We start from the raw sequence: 13,593 nt of genomic DNA on the forward strand, positions 1-13,593 counted from the left end.
AGAAAGATTTCCAACCAAAAAAAAGCACAGGACCAGATGGTTTCAGTACAGAATTCTATCAGACCTTCAAAGAAGATCTAACACTAATACTCTTCAAACTATTCCACAAAATAGAAACAGAAGGAGCACTACCCAATTCCTTCTATGAAGCCACAATTATGCTGATACCAAAACCACACAAAGATCCAACAAAGAAAGAGAACTTCAGACCAATTTCCCTTATGAACATCGATGCAAAAATACTCAATAAAATTCTTGCCAACCGAATCCAAGAGCACATAAAAAACGATCATCCACCATGATCAAGTAGGCTTTATCCCAGGGATGCAGCGATGGTTCAATATACGGAAATCCACCAATGCGATCCACTACATAAACAAACTCAAAGAAAAAAAACCATATGATCATTTCATTGGATGCGGAAAAAGCATTTGACAAAATTCAGCATCCTTTCTTGCTTAAAGTCTTGGAAAGAACAGGAATTCAAGGCCCATACATTAACATAGTAAAAGCAATATACAGCAAACCAGTAGTCAGCATCAAACTAAATGGAGAGAAACTTGAAGCAATCCCACTAAAATCAGGGACTAGATAGAGCTGCCCCCTTTCTCTTTATCTTTTCAATATTGTACTTGTGGTACTAGCTCGGGCAATTAGACAACATAAGGAGGTCAAAGGGATATAAATTGGAAAGGAAGAAGTCAAACTATCATTATTTGCAGATGATATGATAGTCTACCTAAGTGACCCAAAAAACTCCACTAGAAAACTCCTACAGCTGATAAACAACTTCAGCAAAGTGGCAGGTTATAAAATCAACTCAAGCAAATCAGTAGCCTTCCTATACTCAAAGGATAAACAGGCTGAGAAAGAAATTAGTGAAATGACACCCTTCACAATAGCCACAAACAGTATAAAGTACCTTGGGGTGACTCTTACCAAACATGTGAAAGATCTATATGACAAGAACTTCAAGACTCTGAAGAAAAAAATGGAAGAAGACCTGAAAAAATGGAAAAAACTCCCATGCTCATGGATCGGCAGGATTAATATAGTTAAAATTGCCATTTTGCCAAAAGCAATCTATAGATTCAACGCAATACCCATCAAAATCCCAACTCAATTCTTCACAGAGTTAGAGCAATTCTCAAATTCATCTGGAATAACAAAAAACCCAGGATAGCTAAAACTATTCTCAACAACAAAAGAAATTCTGGGGGAATCAGTATTCCTGACCTCAAGCAATACTACAGAGCAATAGTGTTAAAAACTGCATGGTATTGGTTCAGTGACAGGCAGACGGATCATTGGAACAGGATTGAAGATCTAGAAATGAACCCACACCTATGGCCACTTGATCCTCGACAAAGGGGCTGAAAACATCCAATGGAAAAAAGATAGCCTTTTCAACAAATGATGCTGGTTCAACTGGAGGTCAGCATGCAGAAGAATGCGAATTGATCCATCCTTGTCTCCTTGTACTAAGCTCAACTCCAAATGGATCAAGGACCTCCACATAAAGCCAGACACTCTGAAGCTAATAGAAAAGAAACTGAGGAATACCCTTGAGGACATCGGTACAGGGGTAAAGTTTCTGAACAGATCACCAATAGCGTAAGTTCTAAGATCAAGAATTGACAAATGGGACCTCATAAAATTACAAAGTTTCTGTAAGGCAAAGGACACCATCAAAAGGACAAATCGGCAACCAACAAATTGAGAAAAGATCTTCACCAACCCTACATCAGATAGAGGGCTAATATCCAATATATACAAAGAACTCAAGAAGTTAGACCCCAGAAAACCAAATAACCCTATTAAAAAAATGGGGTACAGAGTTAAACAAAGAATTCTCACCTGAAGAACTTTGGATGGCTGAGAAACATCTTTAAAAAATGCTCAACTTCACTATTCATCAGGGAAATGCAAATCAAAACAACCCTGAGATTTCACCTTACACCAGTCAGAATGGCTAAGATTAAAAACTCAGGAGACAGCAGGTGTTGGCAAGGATGTGGAGAAAGAGGAACACTCCTCCACAGCTGGTGGGGTTGCAAATTGGTACAACCACTCTGGAAATCAGTCTTGCGGTTCCTCAGAAAACTGGGCATGTCACTTCTGAAAGATCCTGCTATACCATTCCTGGGCATATACCCAGAAGATTCCCCAGCATGTAATAAGGATATATGCTCCACTATGTTCATAGCAGCCCTATTTATAATAGCCAGAAGCTGGAAAGAACCCAGGTATCCCTCAACAGAAGAATGGATGCAAAACATGTGGTATATATACACAATGGAGTACTATTCAGCCATTAGAAACAATAAATTCATGAAATTCTTATGCAAATGGATGGAGCTAGAGAACATTATACTAAGTGAGGTAATCCAGTCTCAAAAGATGAATCATGGTGTGCACTCACTAATAAGTGGATATTAACGTAGAAAACTGGAATACCCAAAACATAATCCAGACATCAAATGAGGTACAAGAAGAACGGAGGAGTGGCCCCTTGTTCTGGAAAGACTCAGTGAAGCAGTATAGGGCAAAACCAGAACAGGGGAGTGGGAAGGGGTGGGTGGGAGAACAGGGGGAGGGAAGGGGGTTTATGGGACTTTCGGGAGTGGGGTCTAGAAAAGGGGAAGTCATTTGAAATGTAAATAAAAAATATATCGAATAAAAAAATAAAAATAAGATAGTCTTCCTTTCATTAATAAATTACTTTATTTACTTTATACCCTTATTGAAGCCTCCCTCCCTTCTCTCCTCCCAGGCCCTCCCTTTTCTCTGCCCACCCCCTCTAGTCCTACTTCTCTTTCTCCTTAGAGCAGGGGCAGCCTCCCATGGATGGCACCTAGCCTGCTGTATCAGACTGCAGCAAGAGTAAGCACAGCTTCTCCCACTGAGCCTAGACAAGACAGCCCAATTAGAGGAAAGCGTCCCAGAGGCAGGCGACAGAGTCAGAGACTGCCCTTGAGGACAAAGTTGCACACCTCAGGCCTGCATAGTCCCATGCATGCTGTCTGGCTGGTGGCTCGGCCTCTGGGAACCCCCATGGGTTTAGGTTAGCTGATTCTGTAGGTTCGCTTGTGGTGTCCCTGCCTGTCTGTTTCTTTGTCTTCCCCATCTTCCCCCAAACCCCATTTATTGTTTGGATGCGAGCCTCTGCATCAGTTTCCATCAGATGCTGGTTGAAGCCTCCTCTCTGATGACAGTTGTACTAGGCTCCTGTCTTCGAGTATAGCAGAGTATCATTAATAGTGCCATTAGCAGAGGTGTGGTCTCTCTCGCAGCATAGGTCTCAAGTTGAACCAGTCAGTCGTAGGCTGGCCACGCCCTCCATTTCTGCTCCACCTTTGCCCTTGCCTATCTTACAGACTGGAGAAACTGTGGGTCAAAAGTTTTCTGGCTGGTTATGGCTGGGTTGCTGTCCCCATCTGTCCGTTAGCCTAAGCCTTTTTTTTCTTTTTTTTAAAGAATCGTAATAATCTCTGAATAGTGCTGTTTTACAAACTGATTACAAACATTACTACTTATTAAAATAAGTATTGATTAGACTTGATAATGAGCAGTGCAGAAGCCCAGTGGTGACCTTACTTCCATGTCATGGAAAGAAATACAGCTTTTAAAAAACAGTTGTCAAGTGTATGATCATCTTTGGCTCCCTATACTGTCCCCTAGGCGAGCGAGTCTTAGGGGTGAACCGTGACAGAGCTGCACTGTCCCTGCGATGCATGTGCTGGGGGCAGCTAACGACAGAGCCTGAAGCAGTCGGAGCAGCTGATTTGTGCTGGCTAATGGGAAATGTGATTTTGATTGTTGTTCACTTTGAGTAGAAATGTACTTTCAAATGTCCAGCACGGTGGATGCTAATGTAGCAGTATGACCCTCATTGCAACTTTTCAGAGTATGATTATGTAGCAGAATAATCGTCTGTGGAACAGATTGTTTAATATTTGAAACCATTTCTGAATTTTACCATACAACCTGTCCCAATGGTAAGGCTGGAACATCTTTAGAGTTTCAATTGTCTCTAAATGACTAATAATGTGAATGCAATAATGGTTGTATAATTTCTGCCAGGTTTTTAATTTTAATATTTGAGACACTATTTCACTGTGTCCTCTGGAACTGTGCAGGGCAGTCTGGCTTTAGACTCACAGATACCTGCTCATCTCTGCCTCCCAATGCTGGGTTTTAAAGGGTGCCACTGGGCTGGAGAGGTAGCTTGGTGGTTAACAGCACTGACTGCTCTTCCAGAGGACCTGCATTCAAATCCCAGCAACCACATGGTGGCTCACAACCATCTGTAATGAGATCTGATGCCCTCTTCTAGTATGTCTGAAGACACCTACAGTGCACTCGTATAAAAATAAATAAATAACATAAAAAGGGGTGCCACCATGCCTAGATAATATCACATGACTTATTGCCAAAATACTAAAGAATTATATGTTTGTATATGCTGTTAGTAAAGTTCTTCTTGTACTTACCATGTCCCATCCTTTGTAAACCATACCGACCTACGTTCAGACTCAGTTGTTATACAAGCTGTTTAAATTTGCTGAAACTTGGCGGCATTGTGTGTACAATACGAGCTGTAGTCTTGTCAGAGGCCAGCTCCAGTGGGGTGTCCAGCACTCCAAGGAGATGCATGGTGAGTGACTGAGGTAAAGCAGGCACACCCTCACACGCGCTTGGTGGATGAAGCAAGGCTCTATCAACTCTGATTTTTCTCTTAGGCCTTATATACTTTAATGAAATCCTCCATGCAGGGAAAAAGTCACAATTACTTCTTAATCATGAATTTCAATCACACACAATGATTACAAGTTTCAGATTTTTAAAAATAAGTTATTCGAAGTTCCTTGCATGATTACTCAGTTTATCCTGTGGTTTCTTCCGCGCACGTGTGTGTGTGTGTGTGTGTGTGTGTGTGTGTGTGTGTGTGAGAGAGAGAGAGAGAGAGAGAGAGAGAGAGAGAGAGAGAGAAAGAGAGTGAGAGAGTGTGTGTGTATGTGTGTGTGTGTGAGAGTGTGTGAGAGAGAGTGTGTGTATGTGTCTGTGTTTGTGCGCGCATGCACATGCACATGTGTCCTATTTTTTTTTAACTGCCAATTTCTCTTGTATTGGCAGGTAGCAGTTTTCAGTTACAAGAAAGAAAATAGATGACCTGTTTTTCTAACTTAACACAATCCTTATCCATCTAGCATAGTTAACCATCTACATGTTCTTATATTGTTTTCATAGCAACCTAAATGTACAGTTACCCAGAGAACTTTAGGTCAGTGATCTTGTAGTTTTCTTGAGACAACAGAAAATCTGTTCAGTCCATTTAGTCTGCCTGCTGCACAGCTCCGAGTCCTCAGGGTGCACCGCCCTCATCAGCAGATTTACAGTTAAAGGCCAGGAAAATCTGATTTTACAGTGGGCACAGAGCTCAGTGACTGTCGTTGACCTTGAGCCTGTCCCCGGTAGCTGAAACTCAGTAGCCCTTAGCAACCAGGTTTGCTTTGCTCTTGTTCTCTGACCTTAGCAGGCCATCCACTAGGTAACTAAGAATGCGTATTTTATTTTTATGTTGTGCCCTAGGTTTTCTGTTACAAAGCAGCTGTCAAAACATCCTGACCTGATTTAATTCATTGTACATAAAACAAAACAAAATAAAACAAAACAAAAAACCCACTTTGGCCTAATCTTTTTAACCATACTTATTTTTAATTTCTCAGAAATCTTCAGCTAAATCATTAATCTGAGTGGCACTGCTTTTTGGAAAATCACCACCATTGTTATGCATTGTGATTGCATTACAGAGTGGGGAATTAGAACCCCCTCCCCCAAGGACAGTCATACAAGGCAAAAAACAGGGTGACAAGACAGCAACAAGTGCAGTGAGGGCTGGCAGCTGCAAGGGTTGGCAAGGCGCTGCCCCTCTGAGGTAAACTCACTTGCCTGCTGCTTAGGTGAGTTCTTTGCCAAGCTCCATACTGACTGCAGCGCCCCCTGCTGCATGCCCACTGCCATAGTGCACCCTGAGCTCCTTAATACGCCTTAATTAGTAAAGAGTTGGCATGCCCAGACAAGCTAACTGTTTAGTAAATGTTAACTTGTGTTTTCTCTTGAAATATTTGGGAACTGCATGGAAGCAGTAGGCCCACTGTGTACTTGACTTTTATGCAGGAGTAGATGACCATGGAGGAGCGAGCCTTAGAGAGGGTCACACAGTGTCAGCGGGCGCTCTGGTAAAGTTTGGTAAACTTTAATGTTGTGTATTATAGAACTCTACATTAATTTAAAATGCTCACGTTTCCCCAGGTGGTGGCAGTGCACACCTTTAATCCCAACACTTAGGAGGTAGAAGCAGGTGATTATGGGTTTGAGGGCAGCCTGGTCAACGGAGGGAGTTCCAGGACAGCCAAGGCAGTCCAGAGAAACTCTGTCTCAAAAAAAGAAAAAAAAAAAAGGAAAGAAAAAAAGAGCAAAAGAAACAAAAAATTTCTAAAAATTTTGCAATCAAGATGTAAATAACAGATTTTATCCTATTGTTGCTTAATTTCAGAGCTTAAAGGACTTTTTTCCACCTTGAATATTATCAGATCTTATACCCTATAAAGTACAGTACTTGGGAGATACATCCAGATTTTTGTACGATAGATCCTGAGGATCAGGCTCTTTCCACTGTTCGATGCTGTGCTTGGTTACACAGGTGAAGGCGAACCAGTTTCCTGGTGTGTTTAGTGACAGAGTCAGCCTTCTGTTCAGGGATAAAAACAAGGAAACAACCACTACAGATTGAAGCTACTTTTAAAGTTAAATTGATATAAAATCTTAAAAGTTAAAAACAAGTTTACATGAGTGCTTTTAGTATTACAGTGCCTGTTTCTGTGTTAAGACCCTGTGATTTATATTTACAAGGAAACATTATTTGACCTCTGATGTCACCTCTGAAAGAGTCTAGTCCTGTGTTCCGTGACTCTTACACTACATTTACTACAGAAGCAGCTGAAGAAAAGGTGTGAAGGACTGTCTGGAACCATTCTCTGTAATCTCCCAAGAGACAACATGTGGCTGCAACACATGTGACATGATAGTGGCCGTGTGGCCTACAGAACCCTCCACAGACGCTCATGGTGCTGTATAGAGCTGACATAGTGCTGGAGGAAACATGAAAAAGAAAAGCATCCTGAATGTCTTCTAGAAAATGTCTATCAGTAACACTATCTTCATTTTAAGTTCTTAGGACCTTTAAAAGAAGAGTTCTACAAAGAAGATTTCCACTTGCTTGAAAAGTTGTCATTTAGTGATTCAGTACAGAAAATTACAAGCATTGTTGAACATATGGAAATGGACTCAAAACAGTAAGTATTTAAAAGTATTAAGCAATTGGTTTGGAAGTTATGTGTTTAAAATATATATTATCTCCCTCCCTGTCTCCTTCTCTTCCTTCCTTCCTTTTTGGTTTTTCTAGACAGGGTTTCTCTGCATAGCCCTGGCTGTCCTTGAGACTCTCCTGCCTCTACCTCCTGAGTGCTGGAACTAAAGGCCTGAACCAACATTTTCTGGTTATCTATTTTCTTTTAAAGTTAGAAATGTTTTGATATTTAGAAAAATAAAGATACATAATAATAAAAGACTGGGAGAAGATGATCAATCCATGTAGAAAATAAGCAGAAAATAAATCATTCCCTTCCTCAGCATCCCTGACTGAGAACAGTGCTCCCCTCCCTCATCTCTGACTGGGGATACTGTGTCCCTCCCTCAGCATTTCTAACTGAGGACATTGCTCCCCTCCCTCATCTCTGACTGGGGACAGTGCTCCTCTCCCTCTGAATCCCTGATTGGGGAAAGTGCTCCCCTCCCTCAGTTCATTCTTTCTCTTTGTTTTGTATTCACCTAGTTCTGTCCCCTCCTCTCACAAGAGGAGCCATTTTTGAAAAGACTGTGCAGAGGTCTCATGTGTTTTATTTATACTTTGGCTTCAGCTGTAAATACCCATTGTAGGTGCTTCTTGTGTTGAGTGTGTTGCCTTACCCAGAGAAGTGTGGTTATACTGTGTGTCCTTTGTAACTCACTCCCGTGAGATAGGCCATAGCTGTACCAGAGTTGTTAATGGTACCATGAACTGTGACGTGCTCTCTTCCTGGAGGACTCACTCACTGCTCTCGGCTTGTGCAGCATGAGCGACCTGGTGATGAAAACAGATGTGCTGATTTCCTCATTGGCCGTGCGTGCCTCTCGCAGTGATGTCACACTACTCAAAGAAGATCTCAGGTAACACTGCTACAGTATCTGATGCTGTCTCTTCTACTGAACTGTTCAATTCATTCTCCCCAGTTGCCATGAAGTATTTACATTTTTATAGCATAATGAAAATTATAAGTTTTCTGTCCAGTAGAATAATAATACAAAGAGAAAAATATCTAGGACATAGCTCAGTAGTAGAGGATGTGTTTGACTTTCATGCATGAGGCCCTGAATTTAATCCCTAGTACCACATGACTAACACACACACACACACACACACATACACACACTCACCAAATGCATATACAAACACACACAAAGCTCATGTACACACATACACACACACATAAAATACAAATCTAGTTGTACAGCCTACTGAATAAAAACACACTTAGATATAAAGTTTATTCTTAGCATGATTTTTATTTAATGTCCAATATTATTAGTAACTTTAAACTTCTTCAATCGTAAATAATGCTGTATATTTTTGGTATGTGAAATACTCATTTTCTAAGTACTGGGCTTAGAACTGTAACATCACACATAGTTCACGTTGTTAAATGATGTCTTGGGACAAAAACGCAGTACAGACTTCAAGAAAGAATTAGTAGTTATCTGGGGAAAACTTAAAGCAGCAGGAGACAGATGTGTAGTTCAGCCGTAACAAGCCATGCCATGTGGTAGCAATTGGACAACCAGTTTCTACAGGCGCTGCAGTTTGGTAGTAGCTTGTAGAATTGTTGCAAGAGAATTAAGCAGCAACAATTGCAGAGTCGTGTTATCAGATCATCTAACCCTTATTTCTAACAAAATTATCCAAGACCTGTTGACTCTACTACTCTTATTATAACACAAATCATAGCTTCAAGGAAAATGAAGTTTCACTCAGTAATTATGTTTGAAGTAAATATTTTATTTCATTGTTGGGCATCAATCTTCTCACGGCAAAGAGACTTTCTCTAGCAAAAATGGCTATTCCTATAACTGTTCATGTGTAGCCCTTGATTTGACAAGCCTTTTTCTACTATCAAAGTCCTCCTTCATCTTAAAAAATGCCTTTATATGACTAGTGTTAAAGCAGTAGTTATGTTACATAGCCTGTACTTTGCAAACACACATATTATTGCTTATCGCCCACTGGCCTCTTTGTTTCCATTTCCCTTTAAATTAAGTCCATCTCTTAATTTATGATTTAGAGCAATGGAAGACAGACAGGAATGATAGGGAGAAGGAGGCAAAGAGAGGACGCTGGGTACAAGAGTAGTCTCACTCTTTAAAGTGTATTTTAATTGCATATTTATAAAATATTTCATTTTTTCAAATTCACTATACCTTTACAACATATCACACATATTCCAAATCTGCAGTTTTATTATGTGAAATAATCAGAATTTTTAACTAAACAACTCATAAGAATGTACGTAGCTAAGATCATGGTTATGTATAAGTTTTGTACAAACTTAACCTACTGTTTCTCTCACTTTTTGTTCTAGTGTTATAAAGATAAATCCTCCAGAGAATGACACGTTCTTTGATGTCTTTGCTATTGTTGACCCTTTAACAAGAGAAGCTCAGAAGATGGCACAGCTACTGGTGGTAAGATAACATTAGTTACACTAAACCTGTCATTTGAAACGTAACTTTCCATGTGTTTTTAAGTGTAATGGCGCATTGGTGATCTTCCTGGTTCTCTACATGATCTCACATTTTAGACACACACATACATGTGTCAAATACGTATTTCAGTATATAATAGTAGAGCTGGGCGCAAGTATGGCAACGTCTAGGCTGGGTGCTGCTACAACTGAGCTACTGTTCCCTACAAAGTCTATGCTGTGGCCCATGAAGTGTGCTTTGATGAATTGCAAGCTCCACCTATCAGCATGACTGGAAACGGCCTAACAAGGTAAAGCCAAATGAGTCCATAGAGAAGGGGCGCCAGTCACCTCAGCTGCAGGGAGGAGCAGATTCTACAGTCTCCACTCTTCACATCACTCCATCCCCAGCGAGTAGGGAGGCCCTGTCAGCAAGAGCAGGAGAAGGCACCAAGAAACCCGGGAGAGGGCTCCTGCGGGAGTCAGGTAAGTAGACCTGGGAGAAAGTACACGTTTATAAAGGAAGCTTCAAGTGCAGGAAGTAATGCTGACCACTCAGGCAAAGCCCAGGGAAGGAGGAGCTCAGGGACTGTATCCAGACACTCGGCTTCTGTCACAAGGGTCTGCCACAAGATGACGTTACGGTACAATGTGGTGCTTTGAAAATGCTTGGCCCAAGGAGTGGCCCAATTAGGAAGTGTGGCCTTGCTGGAGTACTGTGTCACGTGGGGGCAATGAGACCCTCCTCCTAACCTCCTGAGCCAGTCTCCTCCTGTTTACCTTTGGAACAAGATGTAGAACTCTCAACTCCAAGACCCAGAAATGAACCCACTCACCTGTGGTCACTTGATCTTCGACAGAGGAGCTGAAAACATCCAGTGGGGAAAAGATAGCCTTTTCAACAAATGGTGCTGGTTCAACTGGAGGTCAGTATGCAGAAGAACGTGAATTGATCCATTCTTAGACAAATGGATGGAGCTGGAGAACATCATCCTAAGTGTGGTAACCCAGTCTCAAAAGAACACTCATGGTATCCACTCACTGATAATCAGATATTAGCCTAGAAGCTTGGAATACCCAGGAGTGGCCCCTGGTTTTGGAAAGGCTCAGTGCAGCAGTGTAGGGGAATACCAGAACAGGGAAGTGGGAAGGGGTGGATGGGGGAGCAGGGGGAGGAAAGAGGGCTTATGGGACTTGTGGGGAGGGGGGATCAAGGAAAGGGGAAATCATTTAAAATGTAAATAAAGAATATATCGAATTTTAAAAAAAGAAGAAGAAGAACTCTCAACTCCTCCAGAGCTCTGCTCTCCCTGGATACTGAACTGAACCTCTGAGCGTGGCAGGCAGCCCCAACTTAACGTTGTCCTTTATAAGAGCTGCCTTGGCCATGGTGTCTGTTTGCAGCAGTAAAGCCATAACTAAGACTGTCTTCTAGCACTCAAGCCGCTGGAGACTGTCTAGTGACCTAAGATCACCGTGACAGGTCAGAGGTCATCCGTGTATTACTGTCAGCACCAAGGGGAGCACAGGGCCACAACACTAAAGTTCCACAAGTGATTGGAAATAATAGTAGTGAGAGGCTGGAAGCCACGCCCACCAGCCATTAATAAGGATGAAAGTGTAGAAGTCTAGTGTTTTTTGACTTATGTCTGTATCCCAACACTCAAAAACAGGCACAAATACTGTAAGTCTATGGCCACACTGGGCTGCATAGACATATTGTGTCTGAGACAGAAGGATGGAGGGAGAATAAGGAAGGGAGGAAGAGGGATGGAGATAGGAAGAGAGGGAAGGAAGGAAAGAAGGAAGAAAGGGAGGGAGGGAGGGAGGGAGAGAGGGAGGGAGGGAGGGAGGAAGGAAGGAAGGAAGGAAGGAAGGAAGATGAATGTTCAAGAAATGTTCTCAACTGTAGGCAACTAGGGAATGCTGAGAGCATGCAGGAGAAACAGGAAGAGCAGCCAAGTCCATTATCCCGGAGCGAGTGGTCAGCCCTGAAGGCCCATGCGTGCAAGGGACATTCCGCTGAGCAGGCCTAGTTACACCTCCCTGTATTTTTTTTCCTACATTCTTTGTTTACATTCCAAGTGATTTCCCCTTTCCCGGTTCCCCCCTCCCCATAAGTCCCAAAGCCTGCTTCCCTCCGCCCATTCCCCAATCAACCCCCTCCCACTTCTCTGTCCTGGTATTCCCCTACATTGCTGCATCAAGCCTTTCCAGGACCAGGGCCCTCTCCTTCCTTCTTCTTGAGTATTATTTGATATGTGAATTGTGTCTTGGGTATTCAGAGCTTCTGGGCTAATATCCACTTATCAGTGACTGCATTCCATGTGTATTCTTTTGTGATTGAGTTACCTCACTTAGAATGATATTTTCCAGTTCCAACCATTTGCCTAAGAATTTCATGAATTCAGCAGCCCTATTTATAATTGCCAGATGCTGGAAAGAACCCAGGTAGCCCTCAACAGAAGAGTGGATGCAAAAAATGTGGTATATCTACACAATGGAGTACTATTCGGCCATTAGAAACAATGAATTCATGAAATTCTTAGGCAAATGGATGGAGCTAGAGAACATCATACTAAGTGAGGTAACCCAGACTCAAAAGGTGAATCATGGTATGCACTCACTAATAAGTGGTTATTAACCTAGAAAACTGGAATACCCAAAACATAATCCACACATCAAATGAGATACAAGAAGAAAGCAGGAGTGGTCCCTGGTTCTGGAAAGACTCAGTGAAACAGTATTTGGCAAAACCAGAACGGGGAACTGGGAAGGGGTGGGAGGGAGGACAGGGGAAGAGAAGGGGGCTTACGGGACTTTCGGGGAGTGGGGGGGCTAGAAAAGGGGAAATCATTTGAAATGTAAATAAATTATATCGAATAAAAAAAATAACAATTAAAAAAAAAGAATTTCATGAATTCATTGTTTTTAATTGCTGAGTAGTATTCCATTGTGTAAATATACCACATTTTCTGTATCCATTCCTCCATTGAGGGACATCTGGGTTCTTTCCAGATTCTGGCTATTACAAATAAGGCTGCTATGAACATGGTGATGCATGTGTCCTTATTGCATGCCAGGGAATCCTCTGGGTATATGTCCAGGAGTGGTATAGCAGGGTCCTCCAGAAGTGTCATGCCCAGTATTCTGAGGAACCGCCAGACTGATTTCCAGAGTGGTTGTACCAGCTTGCAATCCCACCAGCAGTGGAGGAGTATTCCTCTTTCTCCACATCCTCGCCAACACCTGCTGTCTCCTGAGTTTTTAACCTTAGCCATTCTGACTGGTGTGAGGTGAAATCTCAGGGTTGTTTTGATTTTCATTTCACTAATGACTAATGATGTTGAACATTTCTTAAGCTGATTCTCAGCCATCTGAAGTTCTTCAGGTGAAAATTCTTTGTTTAACTCTGTACCCCATTTTAATAGGGTTATTTGGTTCTCTGGGGTCTAACTACTAGAGTTCTTTGTATATATTAGATATTAGCCCTCTCTTAGATGTAGGGTTGGTGAAGATCTTTTCCCAATTTGTTGGTTGCTGTTTTGTCCTTTTGACAGTGTCCTTCACCTTACAGAAACTTTGTAATTTTATGAGGTCCATTTGTCAATTCTTGATCTTAGAGCATAAGCTATTGGTGTTCTGTTCAGTAACTTTCCCCCTGTGCCCATGTCCTCAAGGGTCTTCAGTTTCTTTTCTGTTAGTTTCAGTGTGTCTGGTTTTATGTGGAAGTCCTTGATACACTTGGAGTTGA

General features: G+C 41.8%; 1 protein-coding gene across 1 annotated transcript in view; it reads left to right on the top strand.

Moving 5' to 3' along the window:
• Uggt2 (UDP-glucose glycoprotein glucosyltransferase 2) overlaps positions 1-13,593 on the top strand; it is a 177,479-nt gene that overhangs the window by 94,514 nt on the left and 69,372 nt on the right. Inside the window, exons 23-25 of the mRNA XM_052190641.1 lie at positions 7,234-7,358; positions 8,176-8,271; positions 9,738-9,840. Coding sequence (XP_052046601.1) covers positions 7,234-7,358; positions 8,176-8,271; positions 9,738-9,840 — 324 coding nt within the window. The remainder of the gene's footprint in view (positions 1-7,233; positions 7,359-8,175; positions 8,272-9,737; positions 9,841-13,593) is intronic.

This window comes from Apodemus sylvaticus, chromosome 8 (assembly GCF_947179515.1).
Source record: "Apodemus sylvaticus chromosome 8, mApoSyl1.1, whole genome shotgun sequence".
Taxonomy (NCBI): Eukaryota; Metazoa; Chordata; class Mammalia; order Rodentia; family Muridae; genus Apodemus; species Apodemus sylvaticus.